General features: G+C 37.0%; 7 protein-coding genes across 17 annotated transcripts; 4 read left to right on the forward strand and 3 right to left on the reverse strand.

The window, feature by feature from the left end:
- Window positions 1–857: 857 nt before the first annotated feature.
- Window positions 858–7549, reverse strand: Agps (alkyldihydroxyacetonephosphate synthase). 9 transcript variants are annotated; one of them, XM_036374531.2, is made up of 6 exons: window positions 7324–7549; window positions 3790–4220; window positions 3612–3698; window positions 2033–3221; window positions 1862–1966; window positions 858–1692 (listed from the first exon to the last, which is right to left on the reverse strand). In XM_036374531.2, exons 2-6 carry the CDS (start codon window positions 3981–3983, stop codon window positions 1270–1272), a joined length of 1998 nt encoding a protein of 665 aa, XP_036230424.2. In that variant the 5' UTR covers window positions 3984–4220; window positions 7324–7549; the 3' UTR covers window positions 858–1269. The 9 variants fall into 9 exon arrangements, with proteins under 9 accessions (XP_036230424.2, XP_036230427.2, XP_069965208.1 ...); XM_036374534.2 differs by having other exon boundaries at window positions 3790–4223; XM_070109107.1 differs by having other exon boundaries at window positions 3790–4289.
- Window positions 7550–8933: 1384 nt separating this feature from the next.
- On the reverse strand, window positions 8934–13567 carry alpha4GT1 (alpha1,4-galactosyltransferase 1). Its single transcript, XM_014241105.3, has 2 exons — window positions 12701–13567; window positions 8934–12635 (listed from the first exon to the last, which is right to left on the reverse strand). The coding sequence occupies exons 1-2, from the start codon at window positions 13279–13281 to the stop codon at window positions 12056–12058; spliced, it is 1161 nt and encodes a 386-aa protein (XP_014096580.1). The 5' UTR covers window positions 13282–13567; the 3' UTR covers window positions 8934–12055.
- On the forward strand, window positions 8992–10587 carry Dpit47 (DNA polymerase interacting tpr containing protein of 47kD). The gene is made up of 6 exons (XM_014241103.3): window positions 8992–9144; window positions 9199–9488; window positions 9543–9735; window positions 9798–10081; window positions 10142–10306; window positions 10376–10587. The coding sequence occupies exons 1-6, from the start codon at window positions 8992–8994 to the stop codon at window positions 10479–10481; spliced, it is 1191 nt and encodes a 396-aa protein (XP_014096578.3). The 3' UTR covers window positions 10482–10587.
- Window positions 13568–13959: 392 nt separating the features above from the next.
- On the forward strand, window positions 13960–17456 carry Prp40 (pre-mRNA processing factor 40). Its single transcript, XM_014241109.3, has 7 exons — window positions 13960–14683; window positions 14754–15004; window positions 15065–16116; window positions 16192–16494; window positions 16561–16629; window positions 16696–16782; window positions 16842–17456. The coding sequence occupies exons 1-7, from the start codon at window positions 14295–14297 to the stop codon at window positions 17130–17132; spliced, it is 2442 nt and encodes an 813-aa protein (XP_014096584.1). The 5' UTR covers window positions 13960–14294; the 3' UTR covers window positions 17133–17456.
- A 928-nt stretch (window positions 17457–18384) lies between these two features.
- On the forward strand, window positions 18385–20793 carry Mpcp1 (Mitochondrial phosphate carrier protein 1). Of its 3 annotated transcripts, none has more exons than XM_014241095.3 (5): window positions 18385–18493; window positions 19272–19442; window positions 19514–20090; window positions 20201–20388; window positions 20475–20793. In XM_014241095.3, the coding sequence occupies exons 2-5, from the start codon at window positions 19295–19297 to the stop codon at window positions 20630–20632; spliced, it is 1071 nt and encodes a 356-aa protein (XP_014096570.2). In that variant the 5' UTR covers window positions 18385–18493; window positions 19272–19294; the 3' UTR covers window positions 20633–20793. The 3 variants fall into 3 exon arrangements, with proteins under 3 accessions (XP_014096570.2, XP_014096571.2, XP_014096572.2); XM_014241096.3 differs by having other exon boundaries at window positions 18439–18575; XM_014241097.3 differs by having other exon boundaries at window positions 18442–18617.
- Window positions 20794–21971: 1178 nt separating this feature from the next.
- LOC106622045 (ATP-dependent RNA helicase DDX24) lies at window positions 21972–25568 on the forward strand. Its single transcript, XM_014241106.3, has 9 exons — window positions 21972–22263; window positions 22329–22745; window positions 22809–23280; window positions 23337–23660; window positions 23720–23839; window positions 24405–24857; window positions 24918–25101; window positions 25166–25294; window positions 25358–25568. Exons 1-9 carry the CDS (start codon window positions 22060–22062, stop codon window positions 25509–25511), a joined length of 2457 nt encoding a protein of 818 aa, XP_014096581.3. The 5' UTR covers window positions 21972–22059; the 3' UTR covers window positions 25512–25568.
- LOC106622046 (sister chromatid cohesion protein DCC1) lies at window positions 25504–27158 on the reverse strand. Its single transcript, XM_014241108.3, has 4 exons — window positions 27016–27158; window positions 25958–26921; window positions 25742–25905; window positions 25504–25668 (listed from the first exon to the last, which is right to left on the reverse strand). Exons 1-4 carry the CDS (start codon window positions 27063–27065, stop codon window positions 25569–25571), a joined length of 1278 nt encoding a protein of 425 aa, XP_014096583.2. The 5' UTR covers window positions 27066–27158; the 3' UTR covers window positions 25504–25568.
- Window positions 27159–27217: the final 59 nt, after the last annotated feature.

Genomic DNA, 27217 nt, shown 5'->3' on the forward strand with positions numbered 1-27217 from the left:
CGCGTAGCATGAAATTGTTGGCGATATTCTCGCATGTTTCATTTAAGCTCTTCACTTTGTTGCTGCCTCACATGCAGCGCCACCTTCACGTTCAACATGTTGCAGCTGCAGTTTCCACTCTCTGGGTAAGAATTTAAAATAACTGGTTCACTACTTGTAGAAATCAGCGCAGACATACAATCCGGCGTGTCAAGAAATACATAAACGCAAATATTTCAGCGATAAAAAGTACTTAGCAATAAATTCTTTCAGCCGATCAACGCTGATTGATGTGACATTTGGTTGCTGCGGTGGCGTTGGCGGCCTGACAGTAGGGCAGTGCACATTCGCGATTCAATTTGCGGTTGCATATTTGTTTTGAAAACTCTCGAGCTACCAAATGTAGTCACGCAGCGACTTCGGAATTGTGCACACGCATTTTCAATTGGCGTGGCAATCCTGGCTTCAGCTAAACGGTGAACTTGCTTAATTGTAGAATATATTTTTAAATTAATTTTTTTTTTTGCACGAATACATTTTTCAATCTTAAATCATAAAAGCGAAATTGTTTCGATACATAATGCTTCCACTAAAATGCAGTTGTTGAAGGTTGTGTGAAGTGTCAACTGTTACCTTTTACTTAACTTTTTTCTGGTACAGAGCTAATTGTAGTACGAAGCATTTAAAAGCGTTAGTTGACGAAGAGAGACTATAATAGTATGGGCTGTAATATGGCTGCACTAACGAAGTGACCGAATGATGGCTTCATATTGATCAATGGTTCAATACATATTTATAACTGTTCTTCGAAAATGGATCGCTTTTCTCAATTTTTCAAAATCTTTCCATTTGCGATACTTGCCGTAAAAGAAAACTAATTTATTTTTATAGCAGGTATATTTTTATATTTTTTCTGTACTAGAAAACTTCAAACACCTTTTCTTATCTTATCGTGCATATACGAGTAATCGTTCAATATGCAAGTGAAGACGAATAATAAAAATTAGTTTATGTAAACTAGTATAATAAGTATGAACCATACGTTTTGAATTAGAAAATCACCCATTATAACAGTGTATTCCATACAATAAGACAGAATTGAAGTTCTTAAACAAAACATTAAATAATTAAATAATTAAGTAAGCAAATTAAGTTAATGTACAACAATACTCATGCTAAACTAGCGCTAATACAAAAGTAAAAAATGAGTTAATTCCACTATATTTTACTAAAGCCAACATTAAACTAATGTCTCTTATCAGTGGTGTTATTTAGTTGGTTTCTCGAACTTTATAGTTTCGCCTTAACTAATGAACTTGACTCAACGGTGGTTTGTTGCGGCGCCACTTTTTCGCCACACTTTTTGCTCTCCTCCAGCCACTGCTCCTCGGTCAGCAAGTTTCCAGCCGCGAAAATATTTTTCGGGTCGAGTTGTCTTTTCGCCGCCAGATACAGTGCACTGCCGGATTTGGAAACAATACTCTGGTACCATTTGCTGCGTATTTTACCAACACCATGGTGATGCGATAGCGAGCCGCCCGAGGCGAGTATCTCGTCGCGCGCACTCATCTCAATCTGTTCGAATGTGTCGACAGGATCGGCAATGCCGGTATGCCTAAAGCCGAAGTAGAAGTAAACGCAGGCGCCAGCATCATAGGTCTGTGTTACGCGACAGGATATGATGACGTTTTTAATATTGCGCTTGTGACATTCCTAAAATACACAGACAGATAGTTAAGGGCTTTCGTTAATTGAGTCAACATTTTGAGAGCAGAAGCAAAACAGGAAGTGTCAAGCTGTGTACCATGTACACAAAATGACGTTTTATACTCTCACAGCAATGTTAAACAAGAAGTAATTATACCAATGATAAACAACTCACCGCTTCCAAACGGCGTTTTACATTCCGACACAACGTACTGCAGCGGTCCCATGGCACAGATGTCTCAAAGGACTCTGCAACGATTTCTTGCTTCAATGCGAAATCCTGCAGTGGAGTAGAAATAAATAATATTACAAATAGTATTGGATTTCTTTTGTTTCTCTCACTCACCCTTATGTACGCTATGACGAATGTTAGTATGTAGCCACGTTCGCCATTTTCACCACCTGCCGGAAATCCTTTAAACTGCTTAGCAATCTGATAAATGAGCGCCTCCTCTCGTCGCACATCTTCCTCATTACCCTCAAATAACAAAGTTGCTGCACACATTTTCGTTAAATCCAATCCCTTCCAAGTCGTGATGTAGGTTTTCTTCAATGAATCAACCAAACCAGCCAACCATCCTCTTACTGGCTTCAGTGTTTGCCCCATAATGAATTGCTCGTTATCCATTAGCCGTACTGATGCCGGTTGGCAGCGGCGGCGAGCAACTTCTCGCATAAAATGTACACCGCTCTCGAAATCGGGAAAAACGAGTGAGCCATAACGTTTAACGGCGGGTAGTGGTCGCACTTTCAGTACCACCTCAGTTACCACGCCCAGTGTGCCTTCGGAGCCCATTATCACATGGTTGAAATCCGGACCGCACGATACACGCGGCGCCATGCACTCACGCTCCAGCACCTCACCAGACGCGGTAACCATACGCACACGCACCACCAAATCCTCAATATTGCCATAGACGTTCTTCTTCATGCCGGAGGCGCGTGTCGCCACCCAACCACCGAGTGTGGAGAACTCATAACTGTCCGGTTCATGACCCACCGTCAATCCGAGCTTATGCAATTCACGCTCCAAATCCTGTCCCACAATGCCCGCCTCAAAGCACACAGTCAAATTAGCTTTGTTCAGCCACAGCATGCCATTCATCTGTGACGTATCCAACACGCAGATCATACGTTGCTCACCTTGCGGACATGTAATTGAGCCAGAGACAGAGGTGCCACCGCCATAAGGTATAATCACAACATTATACTTATTGGCGAGCGCCACAAGCCGCACCACATCCTCATGACTGTGCGGCCAGACGACTATGTCGGGAATACGTTTAAATTCATTGCGCCAAAGATTGTAGATATCATGCAGCGTCTGGCCGTGACAACGAATGAGACGATCCTCACCAGACTGCGAGCTTGTCAGCTTAGTCGCCTCGAGTTCACGCAAGAAGGGCGCATTCACGGTGGGAGCTGGAAACTCGGTAGGCATTTTCGGAGACGGTATATTTTTCTCGATACGTAAATTGAATTTACCGTAAACCCATTCGGTGAAGTAGGGCAACATGCAGCCTTCAAGTGGATATCTGAAAAGACGAATAGCTACAATATAGATATCACTCCACTCATAGGTAAGTCTTATTGTTTGAATGTATGTATCGGAGTACTTTATTGTCAGCAGGAAGAATTGGAGACTACATTGAGTACGACTCAGCTACTTCCACGCCGGCTCAGTGATTCATTCGGCCGCTAAATTAGCGAACAGGAAATACCCAATATTGCCGTTAAACTAACTCGCTGACAATTTATAGCCACTAAACTCTGGCTAATACTAGTTCAGCATAAACAAAGCACTTGCTTACATATTTACATACAAACAATTAAGTCATTACGTAGACTAAACAGCAAACACTACAAAAAACGTGTCTACACAAGCGCGTAGACACACACACACAACCACGAGGTTAATTACATACTTGTCACCCTTGAAGCCGATGATGCCATTGTCCACAAAGAACTGTGAATCTTTGTAGCCCCAGCCGTACCACTTCAGCACGTCCTGACTGCAGCGACCCGGGAACAATATAGATATGTATTTTTAATTAAAAAAATCAGCAATAAATAAATTTTTTTTTAAGTTTCTTCAGTACTCACCGTCTCTGGGGATACACACCCTGCACTTGCCGCGAGAAGCGCTTATCCAGCAGCACAGTGGCGGGCGCAGCGACCGGTCCGTTGGCGTCGCCGAGTTTACCGCTGCAGTTGTTATTTCTGCATTCATCGGCGCTGTGACTACCGCAGCGGGGGGCTTGAGGCAGCGGTTCGAAGCGTATATTTTCTGTCTCCATTCTTAATTATAACGCAGTTTTGGTATAGTTTCCGAAATTCCGCTATTAAAATGCAATTGGCTTGTGTTTACGTGCGTCTCTTTGTTTTTGTGTGCGCGTATGTGTGAAAAGTATGTATTTTTTAAAAGCTTCGCCGCCTTGCGCGCACTTTGTCCGTGTCTTGCTCACGCACAAAAATCGATTTTTTTCAAACTCTCGCCCAATAATCTTTTAGTCTGTGGGTTTCACGTGTTTTTCCTACTTTTTGATATATTATTATGTAGTAAATTATTTGGTTTGTAGTTTCTTAAGTAAACCGTTATTTCGCTGAAATTTTCATTCAACTTATGCACTTTGTTTTCGATAGTATTTTTTCCTTAAATTTGCCAGCCATTCAGTTATACTGTTAAGCACACACGTTGTCGCCTGCCGTTCAACTAACTAAACTCTAGTAGTGAGTAGCATTTCAGGGGTGGTGCAGTGCTTTCGTGGCAAAGCATCAAAGGGAGGCATTTTTCTGTCATATAATATTAACGCTTTGAGTGTTTCTAAGCATAGCCGGCACTCAATAAGTTAACCTAAAAGCGCTCAAGTAGAGCGTCACTACTTTGAAATGCGTGAGAGCGTACGCTTATGGCTAAATGCTTCCTAATGTAAATTGAAATTCTACTCTTGTTTAATTTTGTGCACAGCTGTGTGGCCCAGTTTCGCACAATAATATATTGCACAGTAGTCGCCGTATGCAAATACTTATACATATTGAAATGTTTATATATTTCAGATCAGAAGGCAAGCCCTCGCGTTGTTGTTACTCGTAAATGCTGCCTTTAAATTATTTTTCTAATCAATTTGTCATTTGATAATTTAATAAATTAGAAAGAAATGGCTTTAAAGGCCAAAAAGTGTATCGAGTCCAGAATTATAAAATTAAATTTTAATTTTTAATTTTTTTTTTTTTAATTTAATTTTAACAAAATGCATAGTAGACAAATAAAAAAATGTTTACGCATTGATTTTTTAATTAAATTTTCATTTTTATATTCTCATTAGAGATGCATTGGTTCAAAGTTCGTTAGTTTTCTTAAAGTTCGTTAGTCTTGCTCAAAGTCCACTAGCCTCTCAAAATGTATATTACTCTTCAATTTGCAGGTGTTCAATTGAAATGTAATTATTTGATTAGTTTATTATGATAATTAAAAACATACAACAAACCAAAAAAGTAATTGCGATAACTGTATGATTTACTTGGCCACGTGTTTTTTTTTTCATTTTTTACATATGTGGGCATTGAAAAACTTGATTACAGTTAGCAATAAGCTAAAAGTAATAATATTATTACGCTATTACGCACAAGTAATAATATTATGACGCTATGCAATCTCCACTAAACTCTCCGCTATGCCTGCATTCTCCATCATAGATTTGTGTGATATCACCTTTAAGAGCTTTCAAGTCGTGCATTAAAAAATTTTTATACGAGAAAAGGTCATAAAATTCTAATCTTAAATAAATAAAATTTATGTGCAAGGTGTGAGAATACCCAAACTAGAAAATCCCTGCATTTTTCATATATGTATGTACATATGTAAGTATGCACAAGGTGCGTAAGTGTCTTGGCGGGCAAATATGACACATACTATTGTATTTCTTAGAAATATACACACACCCAACTAAATTTATATTAATATATAAAAATGTACATATGTATATTACTGCTCCCCTTCCCAAAAATGTCAACGCCATGTGCACGCTGCTGATAATAGTCAGCCGTACGGGTACTTGGCTTCGAAAGTGGCGCAATTTTTGTATGACTAAACTCACTCTCGCAGTGAAAACGCTCCAAAGCATTGCACGATTAGCTCATTTCTTTTACGCGGGGGTGCAAAATGAGTGCAAAAGCTGGCGTTTACCGGCTAGACAAAAAATATACGAACTAATAATGATGAATTACTTAAAGAGAACTATGCCCTGTTACGCTCTTCTATAAATGGCTCAAGAGAAAAGATAAAAACATGCTATCGCAAAGAATTTTACTTAAAATTAAACATGTGCCCATAAAACACTGATAGCGCAAAAACATGCTATCGCAAAGAATTTTACTTAAAATTAAACGTGTGCCCATAAATCACTGATATCGCAAAAACATGCTATCGCAAAGAATTTTACTTAAAATTAAGCGTGTGCCCATAAAACACTGACATCGCAAAAACATGCTATCGCAAAGAATTTTACTTAAAATTAAACGTGTGCCCATAAATCACTGATATCGCAAAAACATGCTATCGCAAAGATTTTTACTTAAAATTAAACGTGTGCCCATAAAACACTGATAGCGCAAAAACATGCTATCGCAAAGAATTTTACTTAAAATTAAACGTGTGCCCATAAAACACTGATATCGCAAAAACATGCTATCGCAAAGAATTTTACTTAAAATTAAGCGTGTGCCAATAAAACACTGATAGCGCAAAAACATGCTATCGCAAAGAATTTTACTTAAAATTAAACGTGTGCCCATAAAACACTGATATCGCAAAAACATGCTATCGCAAAGAATTTTACTTAAAATTAAACGTGTGCCCATAAATCACTGATATCGCAAAAACATGCTATCGCAAAGAATTTTACTTAAAATTAAACGTGTGCCCATAAAACACTGATAGCGCAAAAACATGCTATCGGAAAGATTTTTACTTAAAATTAAACGTGTGCCCATAAAACACTGATATCGCAAAAACATGCTATCGCAAAGATTTTTACTTAAAATTAAATATGTGCCCATAAAACACTGATATCGCATCGTTCGGTGTAGATAAGAAAGAGCTGGTAGTATGCGGGACCATACAAGCTGGGCAGCTCTTCAAGCTCATTAAAAAATTAAATAATCTTGCGCTTTGGGCTTTTTAATATAGAAACGTTTTTTTAACACAAAATATATTGTAGAAACACTTTAATTTTCAGCTATAACATACATATTTATTGTAATATAATATAATTAATATTAATATGATAAATCAACACTTTGAAACACTTTTTTATTGTCAAAGTTCCGTCCTTCAATTAAGAAACAAACCTTGTGTCGAAGTTTGTTTAGGGTTGTTTACATCGCACTATTATTATTCTTTTATGTTTCCTTACATTTTTATTAAGCACTTAAACTACTACACATGTATTTTTCATAAAAACTTTAGAATTAACAATTCTCCTTTATTATTAGTTAGTCCTCACACCTGGCAATTTCACATCGTTAATTATAATTATACCACACATAGAAAGCATTTAACTTGGCAGTGGTCACAAAGAGCCAACGTAAATTTAGAACTGAGTTTTTAGTTTATGATTTATTAATTTCTTCACTCACGAAGGTTCCCGCGACTGCTGTTTTTCTTATGTCAATGCAATTGCTGCACTAAAAATTCACTTTAGAATTCAGCATATACATATGTATGCACACAAAAATTTGTACGTTCTTTTCAACCACACTTTGTCGCGTCAAATTCAAATGTTTCAATCAAATGCGCGCCTTTCGCAATTTAAATCGCAACTGACAGCCAGCAATCTGCGACTTTATCAGTTGCAACGCCAATGTTTTGTGAATGGTGATGAAACCAAGCACATACCGATTTGTATTCGTAATTGTTGTATTTGTTAAACACACACATAACAAATGGCAAATATTGTATCATAGAGTTTTATTGCTTTTCCAATTTATTCGGTTTTGTTAATCCCTTCTAAAAAGCGGCATACTCGTGTAATAAGTACCAAATTGTGTTCAATATTTACAAACATCTGAAGTATCGATATCCGTATGTACACATGTGAACGCAACTACAAATATAACAACGTACAGTAAACTGTTTTAGACAAATATTTAAATACCTTTGGGTGTCGCCCAATATTTATAAATGCAAGTGAATTTGCATGCATACATAAACGTACAATAAGTATGCTTATATGTATGTATAAAGGGTATAATTGCGAAATGTGTGAATGTGTTTGAACACCGGAAATTGGTACTGCATGGCTCGAGTATGGAAAAAAAATTTACATTAAAGTCTTTTTTTTTCATACGAAATACTTTACAGTCAGCATTTAGAGAATAGAATTTGAAATTTTACTAGCTTTATAAATAAGTTTCATACAAGGTAAACATATACAGGAGGTATATAAAACATATATAATAAAAGGAGTAACGCATATACACAAACATACATACATGCATGTGTACACATAATATATTTGCCTTGAATGTGCAGCGAAAGCCCAAACCACTTTCGGTTGCAAACGTATTTGTCGAACTTAATAATTATATGTACATATGTATGTATGTAGCCATGTCGCGTTTGGGCGAAAAGTGCTCTGTGTTCATCACCAAATTTGCACTGCACTTGAAGGTGCTTTGTTTGTCTAAACACAGACACAACTCTATGTATATACCAAATACTACGTAGTCATATGATGCCCCACACAAGTTTTCCAATTTTTTACCGTTAAAAGGCTGTTAGAGACAAAAAGCATAAAAACGCGTTAACATCGTGGTTAACATGTTATTTATCCATTAACAATGTTTTGACAAAGTGATAACAAGCAAATTTTCGCGGCACACCCTATAACAGCATTTACATACATATGTTAGCAATTAGAAAAGATGTTAGGCCGCGGAGTAATTAAATTTCACTCCAAATCAGTAGAAACAAAACTACATTTATATAAAATAATGCTACAACAATGCCTTTTTAACCATTTAATTGTTTTTTTTTATTTAATACTACCACATACATATATACGTACGTACCTATAACATACCTATACATATGTTATAACATAAAAAAATGTAAAGCGCACTAATTTACAAAAAGTCCGTTAAAACTTAATCGCAATCACAAACTGCTCATATTAAACATTGCAACCCTGCGTTACAGCTGTGCTTATTAAACACAGTAAGGAAATAAACATGTGTGATATATCGTGTTTTGTTTATAAAATATTTTTTGTTGAGCAAGTGCTTTTGCTTTAAAACTGCATAAATATGGCTGATGACAAATTGGATTTGCAAAAAACGTGGACGGATGAGGAGCGTTTAGCCTTGGCCGCAAAATTGGATGAGGAATTAGATGCGTACATTGATAGTTTAGAGAAGAAACGCTATGAGGAAGGTTGGCCGGAGGATCGGTGGCAGGAAGTATGTAGAAAGTTTTAAAGAAAAGTAAACAAATAAAATATGTTTTGTGCATAGGAAATGGACAAGCATCCGTTCTTTATGAAAAAAGCGCCGCAACCTGGTGACGATGTGCACCCAATGTTCGAGGGTTTGCAAAAGTTGAAATACGACCCAGAGGAAAACACAGCGGAGGAATTGGCTCTTAATTATAAGGAGGATGGCAACTTTTATATGAAGCATAAAAAATTTCGTACTGCAATATATAGTTTCACGGAGGGCTTAAAAGCTAAATGTGATAAACCGGAAGTAAAATCTGTGCTATACAACAATCGTTCAGCTGCACATTTCTTTCTAAAAAATTACCGGTAAGACGAGCTGAAACATATCTATTTTCAGACTACAACTTCTTGTAATTATAGCTCGGCACTCAGTGATGCGCAAAAGGCATTGGAATATAACGCAGAATATGCCAAATCGCGTTGGCGCGCAGCACAGTGTGCCTTTTATTTAGAAAAGTTTGAATTATGCGCTCAACTATGTGAAGAACTACTGAAACGGAATGAAAATAATAACGAAGCACGGGACTTGTTAAAAAGAAACAAAACGAGAAAGGTTGTGTGTTCACGAAAAATTCTTAGCTGAAATATATAACTTTTATATACCTACATATATAGCTGGAAACTGAACGAGATCAACGCAAAGAAGCTGCAGAGGCAAAGAGACGCATTGTGAGCTTTCAACGGCTAACTGAAGCGCTAAAGTCACGCGGTATTAAATTCGATGATCTAAAAAATAATAAACCCATAACGGAGGAATTGTTGCGGCCAAAATTTCTACCGTTAGAAGATCATCCAGTTCATTTGGACCACGACAGTGAGACCCTTGTGTGGCCAACAGCCTTTTCATATCCAGAATTTCTATTTAGCGATTTCCAGCAACAACTGTCGGAGGATGTAGTGTAAGAACATGCATATGGATTTATAAAGTTATAAATTATTTCACAACAATATTTTTGCAGTATGGAAGATTGTGTCAATGACATGTTTAAAGAGCCACTGCCATGTGACAAATCAAATAGCTATCGACCTGGCAATTTAAATATTTACTATGAGAACCGTAAAGTGGGTTGCGTGCGTAAAGTGGATTTAAATAAAACTATAAAGGAGATTCTAAACGAAAACGGGTATGTTGAACGAAAGTATTATTATTTTCCAATATGATTTATCAAAAAAATTGTTTTTTTGACACGCAGATTCTTTGTCACTGGCGGCTCACTGTTATTTTATGTTGTACCAAAGAACTCTCAAGTTGAATGCGAATTCGTTAATCAGCAAAGAAGACCATTGATTTATGTGTGAAAGTGACCAATATATTTGCTTGTTGAAATTATAGGTTCGAGTTCATGTATATAGCATTTTTAAATAATAAAGTAATTGTTTTTTATGCACAGTAGTGTATTTCGAATGTGACTGAAACAAGTTTATTAATATGTGTTCGGGTGCATATATTTCTTATATAACACTTAATATCTTATACATAACAATTCTATCTAATACACCTTCGATTTCATTGTATAACTTTGTTTAATAGTTTCCACGCCAATTGACATATATATGTAAGTTCACAGTGTAGTGCACGCTATACATGTATACATAAGCTAAGCTATTTCAACATGTATGCCAATATTATATTTGTCTTATTATTCACTATTGCAATTCGGATTACTGCAATGATATTTCAATAGCTTTTAAAAACAATGTGTATAAAAATAATGTCGAATTTTTTTTGTGGCAGGAATTGGTAGGATATTATTTATCTACATATGTTCACCATACAAGTATGAGCATTATTTTACTGTGTTCGAGGTTAGCTTATTTTAAGCTTTTTGCTAAAACTATAAAAAACAATAGATGTCATATTGGTAAGAAAAAACTAATTTCGCTTATATAAGCACTCACTGATCATTTAGACTTCAATAGTATCATCTATAGTACACTAAAATACATACATACACAATTTCTACTATAAATTGATCCATATTTGAACTTTTATATTTATGTACAAACTTTGGTTTCTACTACTTGCTATTTAGAGACAGTTTTGCTTTTTGTTATTGAGATTCGTTAAATAATACATATCATGTATATCTATTTACAAAATGTGAATATGCTTGGTGTGTGGAATATACATATTTAAGCTAATGAGAATATACATACAGGAATGGGTTATTATTCAACTAAAATACAGTGCAATTTGTAGGCATGACTCACACATTTAATTAAATAGAAAAACTGTATTAACTGAGTGAGATTTATAAAAAAAAATATTTAAAAAAATATTTAAAAAATTATTAAAAAAAAATTATAAAAAAAAAATTAAAAATATAAAAAAAAATATTTAAAAAAAATTATTCGTTTGCGCTAGCAATCTAATAAAAAATACACAAGAGATTCTACAAATGATTTGCCTTAGTCAGAACATACATATGCATACAAAATAACATTAAACAATATAATATAATTAACAAAACAATTTTCGGGCGCAATTATAAATTTCGGTTCGAATGAAGTAAGAAGTTTTAAGCAACTCTTAAGGCCCCTTCACATACAACTTTCCTCGCTTTTCGTAACTGTTCATACTGAAACAACGAAGCGCGGAAAACAAAAGGTAAGCCATAACATATGAGAGTTCTGACATTTTGCTTGGTTTCGAGTCACTAACTTTTTATGTGCACGCACTCATAAGAAGCAAAATTTCTATGTGAATTGGCCATTCAGATTTGCGTCCGCATTAAACTTTCACATATACATACATAGACAGAAACTAAAAACTATTTCTTACTTTCGTTTCAACGAAATGCTAAAAAAATACTTTTCCTTTTTACCTTAACCTTCTTCAACATTAACTTTTCGTTTTGTTTCTTGTTTGTGTTTTAAAAATACTCGCCTGCTGCTGCATAAACTTTCGGGCAATGCTTTTCGGCCAGAATACCGTAAGCTACGTTTGCACCCACTTTCACGTGCCTTTGCTTGGAGTGTTTGTTCCATACATGTGCTATGTACGAATCCCGAAGCAAATCCAGGGTTTCAGTCAGGTACTGTGCTTCAAAAAAATATTCCCACTTCTTCCAAGGTATCGCATAAAACGCTTCCCTTGGCATTATGTGAAATCCCATACACCGTTTAGCATCCATCATTAACTCAATGTTGGCTGTCTTACAGACATCATTCATGACTCGCGTTATGACACCTGGCCCGTTGTTACCCCAATCGCTCCCATCGAAATTTAACAGGAAATCTCGTAAGCATTTTTCAGCGATTTCATGGCCAAACCCATCAGGAGCGAAATTCATTACACCAGCTGCAAGGTACGTAGTTGACTCCGCTCCTGTATAATTTGGTGGCAATTTTTCTAAACTACGCAGCACTACGACATCCATGTCAAGGTAAGTGCCACCCCATCGCCATAATGTCAAATAGCGTAAGAAATCGGAAAGGTGTGATAGCACATAACTGAAATGTTTAATGTAATATTAGATACACCAGCTACCAGTTAGTTACTAGTGTTTTGTTGTTACCTGGATCGAAAAAGTTTGCCATCTTTTAACCACTGGTACATCGGTGTTCCAGCTGCATAACTCCAAATATTTAGGTTTCGTAAATGTACATTTGGGTAGCTGAGTATCGCTTCTATCACTGGCGGAGTATTATTGTAATCACGGTAAGCAGGACTGGCAAAGAGTACAAAAACACTAAAACCAGGATTGTGTAATGCAGCCGATTCAATGGCACATGCTTCCCGAGCTGTAAGATCCATCATATTAATTGGTGCGCTGCCTAAGTATTGCATCCTACTACGTAGTTTCTCATTCGGACAACTGGTTTCGTGAAAGATAATACTACGCCCACTTGCATTTGGTTTCGGTTCTGAAAGCATTATATCGTCCAGGAGATGCGGACCAACACTAAACTTATTTTGTGCATATTTTTGTTGTGTAGATGAAACTATTGGAGATGCACTGAAGCTATTCATAAAACAGTAGCGTATGTCGGTTTGATTCATGTCTGGACCATAAAGTAGACACCAGCTTATTACAAATATCGATAGCAGGAGGAGGAGTATCCATTTCAATCTGGGTTTGGACATAATTTGTTTCATTTTACTTCAGAAATGCAGTTAAGTTTTGAGATTCAAAGATAGTAGAGAATGCGTAATTCCTCTGTCATATTTTATTCAAGTGATATTTAGTGGCTCAAATTCCACCAACCCGTATTAGGAACTAGGCTCTTTCAGGAGGCCCACATCTTCGTTAAATATGGATAATATCACGGCCTCACCCACATTTAAACACAATCACTTAACACAAAATATAGCAGTTTTCTTATCGCTGTAATATTTATTTTATTGTACTTTTGACAACCTTGAAATTACCAGGGTGTCAGTTTTTCATACTTGTAAAGCAATATAAATTTACAAATATTTTTTACTTCATCTTTATCATTTGAATTGTCTCGAATAAGTACACAAACTTTAAAATAATAGTAACAATTATTACCAAACTGCAATATTATAAAAATTGAATGAGACAACGAAAGTTAATATTACTTGATGTACATTATGTAAAGAAAATCCAAAGAAAGAAACTTATTTATTTCTCTTATTTTCGAAATAACTTCTTTTGTATGTTATAATCTTATAACTATTTTTTATATGGTAAAAGCATATAATTTTATGCAGTGATAACATACCTGCCCCTGCCAAATCGGCACTCAGATAAGTTTTTGCAAATTGTAATCACTGTGCAGGTAACTGCGTGAAGTGCAACTCTGCTCGACGCTTTCAAATGTCAATTGAGCATTTTCTCGAGCCGGGGATTGTAATATTAAGCAAGTTTTGCATGGTAATTTTGATAATGTAAACAATTACAAGATTAAATGCAAGTATTTGAAAATTTAAAAATATTTAGTGACTATATAATTCGAGTGTTAAAATAGGATATTGTTATAGTTCTATCAATCAGACTGAATCATTACAACGGCGGTGTTTGAGGTTAGAACACTTTTGGTGTTGAGAAGTTTTTTTTTGGCATACGTTGACAAGTTTGCGACCGAAGTTTTGTCATCTTATTTGTAAAGCGTTTTTAAAAATTTTGGATTGCATAAAACAGAGATATGAATGTACCTCCGGGAGCGGCTGGTGGTGCAGTTCCGCCACCAATGGGCATGCCGCCAATGTTTAATATACCGCCACCAGGGTTTGGAGGACCACCTCCTCCAGAGCTGGCGGCAGCGTTCGGTGGTATGCCGCCTAACACTGAATGGACAGAGCACAAAGCTCCCGATGGACGACCGTATTACTACAATAACAATACTAAACAAAGCTCATGGGAAAAGCCCGAAGCACTGATGACACCAGCCGAACGTTTGACTCACCAGTGCCCTTGGAAGGAGTATCGTTCTGATGCTGGTAAAGTGTATTATCACAATGTTAACACAAAAGAATCACGTTGGGAACCTCCACCAGAGTTTGTAGAAATGCAAGCTAAAGTAAAAGCAGAAGAGTAAGATATATTATTGTATTTTTTAACTTTTGCAACAAAAAGCTAAGTGTGCTATTTTATAATGTTTTAGAGCTGCTGCTGCTGCCAAAGCCGTTGCTGCGATGACATCTTCCAGCTTGGCGGGAATGGTGCCACCGGCTGCTCTAGCCAGTATACTTCCGGCAACTCTCCCCACCGTGGTAAATATAGCTACACCTGATATTCGTTCACCTATGACCCCAGGCAGTAATGAAAATTCTTCATCAGCCCTTGATCAAGCCATGGCTGCTACATTAGCTTCAATTGAAATGCCACAAGCTGGGAAGGAAGAAAAGGAAAATAGTAATCGAATAACAATATTAAAATTTGTAAACGATAATAATTATTAATATATTATTACAGATAAGAAAGAATCACCTTCGGAGGAACCCAAAATAGTATTTAAAGATAAGAAAGAAGCAATTGAGGCTTTTAAAGACTTACTGCGGGAAAAAAATGTACCATCAAATGCTAACTGGGACCAGTGCGTCAAAATAATTTCAAAAGATCCACGTTATAGTTCGTTTAAAAATTTGAATGAAAAGAAACAAACATTTAACGCATATAAAACACAAAAGCTGAAAGATGAACGAGAAGAGTCGCGTTTGCGCGCTAAAAAAGCCAAGGAAGACCTCGAACGTTTCCTTATGTCAACTGACAAAATGAACTCACAAATCAAATATTATAAATGCGAAGAGTTGTTTGCGTCCAATAAAATATGGACCAGTGTGCCGGAACAGGATCGTCGTGATATTTATGATGACTGTATTTTCAACTTGGCTAAGAGGGAGAGGGAAGAAACACGTTTGCTAAAAAAACGAAATATGAAAGTACTGGGTGAGTTACTCGAGTCGATGACCACAATAACTTACGAAAGTACATGGGCGCAGGCGCAACTAATGTTGCTTCAAAATGCTGCCTTTAAGAATGATGTTAATTTACTTGGAATGGACAAAGAGGATGCGCTCATAGTTTTCGAGGATCATATTCGCTCATTGGAAAAAGAAGAAGAGGAGGAACGTGAACGCGAGAAGAAGCGCCTCAAACGTCAACAGCGAAAAAACCGCGATTCATTTTTATCCTTATTAGATGCACAACATGAAGCCGGAAAACTTACGTCAATGTCGCTTTGGGTAGAACTGTATCCAATAATATCAGCAGATTTGCGGTTTTCAGCTATGCTCGGTCAGCCGGGTTCTACGCCATTGGATCTATTCAAATTCTATGTAGAGGACTTAAAGGCGCGCTACCATGATGAAAAGAAAATCATACGCGAGATACTTAAAGAAAAGCAGTACGTGGTGCAAGCAAACACTTCGTTCGAGGAATTTGCTACTGTTGTTTGTGAGGACAAACGCTCTGCAAATTTAGACGCGGGCAATGTCAAATTGACATATAATGCTCTGCTTGAAAAGGTACAATTGCTTTACACATAAAAAATTAATTATCTAAAGGCATACATTTTTTATTTGTAAATAAAAAAAAAATAGGCCGAAGCCGTCGAAAAGGAGCGTCTGAAAGAAGAAACTCGCCGTTTGCGTAAATTGGAAAACGAAATCAAAGCGGAATGGCAAGAGGCAAATATTTCTGTACAGGAACCGCTCGAAGCTGCAAAGAAGTTGGTGGAGCATTTAGAAGCTTTCACTCTTTATGAAAAGGAAGTCGGTGTGAAAAAAATCTGGGAGGACTATATTAAAGAAAGCGAGGATGCCTGCAGTCATCACCATTCACGTTCGCGAAAATCGAAGAAGAATAAAAAACACAAGAAGAGAGTGCGTTCCAGTTCAAAATCGGTAAGCGACACAAGTGTAACAACAAGTTACAAAACAATAACAAATCTTAAAAAATTTTATTTACAGGATATTGAAAATGATCAAGATGAATTTGAGGCGGCAAAATTAAAAAAGCGAAAATCCCATTCGCGTTCGGTAAATATGCATTGAAAATTCAAAATTTATATTTTGTATATCAATTTGCATTTAATGCTCTTACAGCATTCGATTAGTTCTAGCCTCAGCATGGAAAGTGAACGCATCTCGAAAAAAAAGAAGAAACGAAAGAGCAAAAAGACCTCTCGTGCTGTATGTAGCCTACAATATGCCATGTAAAATGTTTGAATAATGTAAATATTTCTTTACAGTCTTCCTGCGAATCTGAACGCCCCATCGCCTCGCCAATTGCTTCGCCATCCGCTTCCCAATTGGAGGATATTACAGTTACCCGAAAGAAAAAACGCGATAAGAAAAGCAAGAAGGAAAAGAAACATCATCGCTCTATTACACCGATCAGTGCAAATGGTAGCAATCAGTCTGATGTTGAAAATTCAGGTACTAGTTCGCGAAATGCCGAGGAACAAGCGCTAAGCGAAACCGAACTGGAGTCGAAACGCGCCGCATTATTAGCACAATTGAATGAACAAATGGAAGATTGACCAACAGTGAATAGCCCATTATATTACAAATCGTCTAGGCCAATAAGTAACAAACGCAGCAACCAATAACTACGCCAATATCAATAAAGCTTTGTACAGAAAATGCAAGCATTTGACATTCAAAATTCGCTTTTACCAGCATACATTTCGTACAAGACTTTTGAGTAACTGCGAGTCTTTTAAGAATAATATTTATTATTATTATTAATAATGTTAATTATATGTACTTTATGAGCACATACAAACATATATGAATATTGGCATATAGAGACAAGTAATTGAGCACTTGTACGAATAAAATAAATACTAAAATATTGAAGTTCATTGGCGTTGTTTAAATTAAAAATATATCTTTTATTATACAGATCATCCAAAAACTACACGACAATATAAATAAATATATTTAATTAAACGTAGTTTTTTCGGAATTCTCTTTTTATAGTGCACACGCGCTGACCTTTTTACACCCTAAACAGGGTATATTAAGTTTGTAACACCCACAAGAAAACGTCTGCGACTCTATAAAATATAGCTATGTACATATATATGTTTAGCATGACGAGCTAAGTCAATATTTCAATATCCGTCTGTCTGTATATACGCAAACTAGTCCTGCTGTTTTTGAGCTACCGATCTGAAATTTTGCGCATGTACTTTTCTCCTCAAGCTGCTTATTTGTCGCAACCGCTGATATCGTATAACTATAGCATATAGCTGCTATATAAACTACGATCGGACTCAAGTGCATGAAAAACTTTTTCATTTGACGAGATATCTTCACGAAATTTGGCATGTATTATTGCCCAAAGCAACGGTGCACTCCCAAAGAGATTGTTCTGATCGTATCACTATAGCATATAGCTGTCATACAAACTGAACGATCAAACCCAAGTTCCTGCATGAAATATTTTGTATTTGTGAAGAGTATTATAGCGACGGTGCAACCGAATTTAACGTCTTTTCTTGTTTTCTAATAAATGTATTACAAGGTCGGCAGCATCTTCACTAATCAGTTCATGCTGTTGTCCGAGAAAACCGAATAAGTTGAAATCTAGCAATTTTTACAATACATACAAACGAATGAGAATGAATTTATGAGCTGTATTTCCGAGGCACTGCCGCACGAGCGAATATTTGAAAACCCGAAACGTTTTCAATTTTCGCGAATTACTTTACTTTCAATACACCTAAAAATTATGCTCTCGGCGCAGTTGCACTTTGTGCATGTAGAAAATGCAAAATATATTGTAAATGCGAAGAATTCTTTGTATTGGAGACGAGTTTTGCCTGCAAGATAAAATAAATAATCCACACACTACATTTCGGTTAGTGGTTTGGCGTGCAACGAACGTTTCTCCGTGGTAATATTCCTTTTTGAATTTAATTAATTTTCCACTTAGCTGTCTAATAACGCGATTTTAGTTTTCGCTATTTCAAATCCCAGTGAGTTGAAAAATACATGTACATATATTTAAAAAAAAAGTTGCAAGTGCATGTGGAAAGTGCAGGAGTTTAATAAATGTGTTTAAAAGTGTTTGAAAAATATTTTTTATTACGCAATATTCAGCAAATTGTGAATGCTAAATATGAAAGCGTTATGTAAAAATTTAATAACAAACGCTAGAAAACAGTAAAATCAAATAAAAATAAAATACTTCAACTAAATTGCAATAGAAGAGGCGTAGTCAATACTAAAGAATTTTCGCTAATAATATACACTTGAGCTGAAAACGTTAAAAATCAAGTAGTAGTAAAAATCAAAATTAATTTTTAAATTATTTTTTTTAAACTGGCATTAGAAATTCGATTATGTCTGAATTTATTACAGGCTTCTTATTTCGAGTAAAATTTTCTATGCCAAAAAATGCATGGACCTTCAATGTGTTAATGACCTTCTCTGTTGAAGCATAGATAAAATAGAGACAGTTGGCCTCTAATTGTAATCAGCGTATTACATCATTTTTGGCAAAAGACTGCGCTAACCTAAAAGTCATTTAACTGACCGCGAATAAGAATTCAAATTTAATTTTAAATATTTCATTTTATAATTGAATCATTTTTTAATATATATTTTAATATTTACTGCATTTGTTTTACACCAATTTTGCTTTTATTTTTGCGCGTTTCCATAACTTGCAGCCTGAACTGTAAATATCAACGAAATGCTCTTCACATCCCTACTTGAAGCCGCCCAAAATTCTCCCTTTAAAACTCCCTTATCGGCAGCCAGTTGTCAGACGAGCAGCCGCAGCGATGGCTCAAAACTGACGCCAAACCACCAGATAATGGCTGCCGCAGCCGCCGAAGGTGGTAAGTTTAAAGTGATATGAATTTTGTTAACTAGACAAAACACACATGAAAATCTGTTTTGTTTTACAAAGATTCTTGCGCGTTCGGCTCGAACACCTACTTTGCCCTCTGTGGTCTTGGCGGTATCATCTCGTGCGGTCTTACTCACACTATGGTGGTGCCATTGGATTTGGTTAAATGTCGCTTACAAGTCGATCCCGTTAAGTATAAGAGTGTGTTCAATGGCTTTGCCATTACACTTAAAGAAGATGGCGTGAAAGGTCTTTCTAAGGGTTGGGCGCCAACTTTCTTCGGTTATTCTATGCAGGGTCTCTGTAAATTTGGTCTTTACGAAGTATTTAAGGTGATCTATTCTGATGCGATTGGTGAGGAGAACTCTTACTTGTATCGCACTTGGTTGTACCTCGCAGCTTCCGCATCGGCTGAATTCTTTGCCGATATCGCTTTATCACCTATGGAAGCGGCCAAAGTGAAAATTCAAACAACACCTGGATTTGCAAACACTTTACGTGAAGCTTTGCCCAAGATGTCGGCACAAGAAGGCATTGCCGCCTTCTATAAGGGTTTGGTACCATTGTGGATGAGACAAATTCCATATACGATGATGAAATTCGCCTGCTTCGAAAGAACGCTGGAACTTCTATATAAGTAAGTGAAATACTTACAATAAAAAAACAAAAAAAAAAAACATTTTTCTTAAACCATATTAAGAGCATAGTTTTTCGTAAAGACTAATAACTTGAATTGTACGTTTACAGATATGTCGTACCCAAACCCCGTCAGGACTGTACGAAAGGTGAACAGTTGGTGGTAACTTTCGCTGCTGGTTACATTGCTGGCGTCTTCTGTGCCATTGTATCCCATCCAGCTGATACAGTTGTATCCAAATTGAACCAAGCCAAGGGCGCTTCAGCCTTCGATGTGGCCAAGCAACTGGGTTGGGCTGGTACGTAGATACATTTCCATACCATTTCCTTGTTTAATATTTGTAACGCTTTATATTTTTTATGGTTTTCACTTTTCTCCTAACAGGTCTGTGGGGTGGCCTTGTGCCTAGGATTGTGATGATTGGTACTCTAACTGCCGCTCAATGGTTCATCTATGATGCTGTTAAGGTGTACCTGCATATGCCCAGACCACCTCCACCAGAAATGCCCGAGTCTTTGAAGGCTAAACTGGGTGTAGCTTAGTGTGGCGTATGAAATAATTAAATATTTAGTGATAATTGACTAGCGGCATTGTTATTTGTAAATTTACCCACGCAATAAAAACTCAAAAAATATTACAGAATTCGCGATATCATAAGAAACGAAAGATTATGCTGGAATAAAATTTATTATAATTAAAATAACCAATTAATTTTTTCTTAATACAGTCAGTAGTAAAAATACAGTCTCTTAAGGTCTATTGTGCTCTCCCCTCTATCACACAGTTTCACATATGTAGGTCCAACTCTCTGATAAATTCCAGTACCCTGCTGGGTGCTATTGAGGCGATGTGATCCCTAACCAGGTATATAGATCCAAGGGTCTTGGTTGTGCGTCTACAGACTGCTGTCCGGTCTAGAATCAGGTAGTCGGGAGGTTTTGACTCCATGTCGCAAAATCGGTATTTTGCACAAGAGGCCATGTTAAACAGGTACTTCTTGAGCCTGTAGTGCCCAGTATAAAATGGCACAAATAGCCAGAATTTGTCTCTCGGGGGGTTAATTATGCTTTTAATTAAGTGAGATTGTAACCACCTATCAACAATTTTGCCTGGCGCATGCCTGTGAGTTCTTGCCAGCATTTTTCCCTACCCATCTCTGTGCAGTCGTTCTATACACTCCAGCACGAAAAGCGGTCCGTACACGGTCAGACGATACTTATCCCATTGCCTTCCGACGTTTGCCGTCAGTGTACCACTTAATAGCGCTATCACTCAGCAATAGATCAAGCATGAAATTACTCCATTCAGCCTCACTGTCGAGGGTAGCTTTACACTTTTTTGTGAAGTTTAACCTTTTGGTAATGCTTTTCTTTGGGAGAAGGGCCATCACTTAAGGCTTTCATTTGTTGGGACGAGATTACCTTCCAACTTCCATATCCTTCTGTTCTCATTTAAAGAATAGTATGTTTTGCTGATTGATTGATTAGCTCCTCTTAGGAAGATTCCACCATAATGACAATTAGAAAGAAGGTGCTGAAGTTGCTAACAACACATGAAGAAGCCCTGTTTACTAACATTTAAAGTCATGAGCACGTCTGTAGGTAACTACATTACTTCAGTTTAGTCCATGGGAACATTGAGTGTTACAATGGTAAAGCCTTCAGATTTGTCACTCCATCCATTAAGCGGGTGGTGAAATATGTTACTTTACAACAACAACAACAGGTGAAATTTGGGAAGAGTTCAAATCCCTACAGATTTCAAACCAGGGCTGATCCATTAATTTTAAAGCCAAAAATAATAAGTGACGGTTTCCCTGCTATAACAACTGGTAGTACATTGGCTCCCAAACTTAATGTATGTATAAACAAACGCACGTGCCGGACATAAATGTCAAAAAATTTTGTTTTCAGTTAAAACACCCAATTGCAGTAAAAATAATATAAAGTGTGTTTTGCAATTTAGGAAAATGCCTGCAGCTAAAACAAAAAAGATAAAAGTCCAACCGAAATCTAATAAAATAAAAAGTGTTGAAGATGCGCTGGAGAGTAAAGCTTGGGAGAAAGTAAAAATCAAAGGCAATGTAATCTCTGATGACGGTGGCGGCTTTGAAGGTCTCATCGGCCTAGAGGTGTTGGAAGAATATGACCCTAAATTAGTGGAAACTGCTAAAGTATATATTATTTATTATTAGATAATGTGTTTATGTGCATACAAACATCATCTTCCATATTATAGGGGAAACGCTCAAGGAAGGAAAAGAGAATGGAAAGTAAGTTGGAAACTAAAAAACATAAACTGGGGAAGCAATCAAATTCGGAAACTGAAATAGAAGATATGTCGGACGTAGAGGATGAAGATAATACAGGATCGACTACGGCAAAAAACAGAAAGGAACGTCTGGCAGAGCGAAAACTAAATTTAATTGAAAAACGTAAAGCAAAGCGTGAAAAACGTAAACAGAAGAAGAATGTAACTAAGCAAGACGCTAATGTTCAGGTCGATCAAAATAATGAAAAGGAATACCCACCAGATCGCTTTGCTTTGCTGAGACCACCAGTTGGAGATAATGATATAAATATTGAAACCAGTGATGATGAAGCCGAGGCTCCTCAATTGCTGAATGCGTCAGCGATAAGTGTTGATGACCTTGAGGTAAGAACAACTGATATTATCAAATGATAAATTACATATATAAAGATTGCAATTTACTTGCAGGGCTGGAATGGATTAGGTGTGCCACAAGTCATTCTTCAAGCTATTGCTGAAAAAGGCTTCAAATCACCGACGGAAATACAGACTATGACACTACCTGCTGCTATTTTGGGCAAAAAAGACATTCTTGGGGCAGCGGAAACTGGCAGTGGTAAAACGTTAGCATTTGGTATACCGTTATTAGCAGGAATCATGGAGCTGAAATCGAAAAACCTTCGTAGTGGGATACGTAAAGCGCCTAAAGTTAAAGGGCAAATTCAGGATTTGAAAGCCAAAGCCATTGAAGAAGATAGAGAGCTAACACCACCACCAGAAGAACTTGATTTTTATCCTTCTTTACCCACAGAGGACGAAGCAAGTGATTCGGAGCACGATCAGGAGCACAATGGACCACTATATGCTGTTGTGCTCACACCGACCCGTGAGTTAGCAGTACAGGTACGAGATCACTTAGTAGCTGCCGCGAAGTTCACTGGTATGAAAATTCAATTATATTAATAATATTATAGTAATAATTGCATTCAACCTCAGGTGTAAAAGTTGCGGCGATTTTTGGTGGATTAGCAGTCGCTAAACAGGAACGTTTACTAAAACGCTGCCCCGAAATTGTTGTTGCGACTCCCGGACGTTTATGGGAGCTCTATCAACAAGAAAATCCACATTTAAGCAAAATTGAAGACATAAGTTTCTTGGTAATCGACGAAACTGATCGCATGGTAGAAAAAGGCCATTTCGAAGAACTCCGTAGCCTATTGAAAGTGCTGAACGCAAATGAAGAGAAGAAGCAAACACGACAAAATTTCATATTTTCGGCTACTTTAACACTGGTGCATGACTTGCCTGATCATATGCAACGTGATTTCCTTAAACTAAATTTATTAAACCTATTTATTTTGATTATATTTAATTTGCAGGGCGAAATGTTGGAAAACGGCTTAAATTTATAAAACAAACACCCGGCATGAAAATTCAAAGTCTTATTGAGGAGCTTGGAATTTCACAGCCCAAAATAGTGGACATCACCAGAAGTCAACGTAAGTTTAAGCAAGCCACCAACAATAAATTTCCGTATAAACGGGATAAGCATGTTGGTGCTAAAACGGGAGTAAACTACCTAACCAAGAACCACAAACTGGCGCTGGACCACTCTTCATTTATTCGATGTGTGGAAAGTCAGTCACAGTGAAGGCATTAATACCTTCACCGACACCATCCCAGTGAATGGCGTTCTTGAAGTCAAACCACCACCCATAGCAGACGAAGAGCTTGAGTTACTCGAGAATCTAGAGTACCCCTTGCGCAACTTCGTTCTGGATAATGTAGCAATATAAACTCCTACCTAACCAAAATTGACCACGACATACCTAATATATGTCCTGCATGCAATGAGTCCCCGCATGTCTTTAACCACCCCTTTGAGTCCCACTCATTTAACACTCCTCTGACCATGGGTCGACCCCGCCGAAACAGCACGTTTCCTGGTTCGCCCGTTAGATGGCTTCGATGACAACCAAATTGACCCTAATCACCCAAAACGGGATTAGATAACCGCTACAACATCACCAACAGCCGTATAATTATTTGCATATTTCATTGCAGAAACGGCACATAACCTCACCGAATGTCGTCTAATATGTTCAATTGACCAAAAGGACTATTATCTATACTATTTCATACAGCGTCATCCTGGTCGTACTATTGTGTTCTGTAACTCAATTGACTGTGTAAAACGCTTGACAACACTCTTCGGATTGTTGGAATGTGCACCTTTGCCGTTGCACGCAAATATGGTACAAAAACAGCGTCTTAAGAACCTAGAGCGCTTCCGAGACAATCCGAATGGATTCCTAATCGCCACCGATGTTGCGGCGCGTGGGTTAGACATACCCAATGTGGAACATGTGATACACTACCAAGTGCCACGCACCAGCGAAAACTATGTTCACCGTTCAGGGCGAACTGCTCGTGCTAATAAAAATGGCATAACCGTAATGCTCATGGAGCCCGGGGAGGTGAAGAACTATGTAAAGCTGTATAAAACTCTGGACAGATGTGAGTACAAGGAAATTTTTTTTTTTTTTTAATGTGGATGTTAAAATTGAACACCTACAGCGGAAGACTTACCATTGTTTCCCGTTTCTGAGAAGTACCTACGCGCTGTGAAGGAACGTGTGAATTTGGCCAGGGAGGTTGATAAGCAAGAACTTAAGCAACGTCGCACGCAAAGTGAAATTGGTTGGATGAAGAAGCACGCGGACGAGATGGATATGATAATAGATGGATTTAATGACGAGTCGTAAGTAAAAATATTGCAAATAATTGATGGTATTATCATACCATTTAAATTTCCTACATTTTAGTGGCAGTGACCAAGACGAAGACGCTTTTGTTATCGAACGACGACGCGATCATATGCATTTAGAAAATATTCGCGCACAGCTCAGGTCTTTGTTGACAAAACCAATGTTTCCAAGCGGATTTAGTTTTAGGTAAATTGATTTTCTTTTTTTGTAGTATATTTTCTTATTTAATAAAAATATTTGAATTCGTAGATATCCTACTAGTACCGGACAATTGCAAATGCCAGGCATTGGCAACTCCGTCACAGATACTGATAAAGGAAGCGCTGTAAACGTAATGAAGGCAGCAATAGAGGACTTAAAGGAAGCCAAGAAAAATCGGAATAAGAAACGAAAACTAGCATAAAAATACACAATTATTTAATATATCATGTTTTGAAAATAATTATTAAATAAACTCAAATCAGTGTTTTGATACGAAATAGCGCACACCATTCTCCGTAAGAGAGCGTGCATGTTTGGCCAATAAAGTAGACACAGAAAGGGTAGGTGTACTAAAACATCTACAAGAATAAGATTTATATAATACGCGATTGGTGTTTGGTGTACTGGTTGGTGACAGTTATGTTTACTTACTCAATATAAGGCTCCATTTCTTCTTTTGTCCAACGCGTTTTATTCTTGAACAAAATTCGCATTCTTTCGTGAATATTTGTTGGCATGAGCTCTTCGACAAGCGATCGGACGCAAGTGGTGCTACCCTCCCTATCAATAATGCCCAGACCTCGTAAAAATGTCTCCTAAGTTAAAAATTATATAAAATATTGAAATGCAATTATTTATTTTACTTACATCACAACACATGCCCTCTGGCAATGCTTCTTGCCAAGTGCTCATAAATTCATCTTTACGAAACTTTAACTCTGGTTGCAATATATTCTGTGCAATGATACGTGCAACAAGGCTCTCTTTATAGGTATATTTCCCTTCTTTGCCATCAGTGGGCACTGTGTAAATTCGGAAAAGTTCTTTTACAATTTCAGATGGCGCGATTCCTTCCAAAGCCGACAAAGTCTCTCCATATTCCACTTCATCTAAAGCCCACGAATTTTCACTCAACAATCCCAGCATAAAATTCATAATACGCATTTCATATTCACATTCGAGTACACGCATGCGTCCTTCGAATTCTACAGCACGAAATTGTATTAAGCCTTCGTCGAATTGCTTACGACTACATTGCACTGTGTCCAACAGTTGATTATATGTGAATAGCAATTTGCGATCAATATACTCCTCGTTTTCGGGTCCAGAATAACGAGTCAACTGCAGCAATTCGTATATCTTTCGGTAACGTGGTCTTATTTCGCGACATTCAAAATACTCGTGAAAAATTTTAAGTACTTTGCGCTGCTCCAATGCTCGATCAACCGAAATGTCGTCATCATCATCATTCAAACTTGTCTCAAGTGAAGAAGTGCCGGCGCGAGGACTCTTTAATGGTGATGTGCTGGTAGCGGCGGCGAATTTCAAATCCGGCACCAATAATAGACTATTAGATATCTCTGCGGCTTTCACGTCATACGTTTTCTCTTCACTACATAGCACAATTTTTTCATTATGACCCCCTTTAAAATATAGCGTCTGACCTAGACGTATCTGCTGATGCATATGTGTATCCAACTCTAGCAGTTTCAAATTATCGTCGTCCATTGTAGATGGGTAGTAAAGTGCTTGTGTAACTTGTGTAAGGTTCTTAGCATCCAACTTGGCATATTTAATGATACTTTGGACATCTTCCAACGTTCGCACATATCTGAAGCATTTTAAAATTATATCTTATATTATATTAAATCATAGAAATATGTACCAAATCTCCGAATGTTTTAGTTTAATATAAGATTACTTACGGTTTTTCTTCGTTTTCTTCTAAATCTACCTCCATTTCCAATTCACTCATATTTTCGGTAGTAACTATTAAGCGTATATTACAAAAAAAAAACTATTTTATAAATTTTGCGCCAACATTAAAACAGCTGTATTTGTTTACAATGCGAGTAATCGCTATGTTCCATTTTTAATCATTTTTGGATTCTATACAGTTTAGAAAGT

Source organism: Bactrocera oleae, chromosome 4, assembly GCF_042242935.1.
Source record: "Bactrocera oleae isolate idBacOlea1 chromosome 4, idBacOlea1, whole genome shotgun sequence".
In the NCBI taxonomy this organism is placed as follows: Eukaryota; Metazoa; Arthropoda; class Insecta; order Diptera; family Tephritidae; genus Bactrocera; species Bactrocera oleae.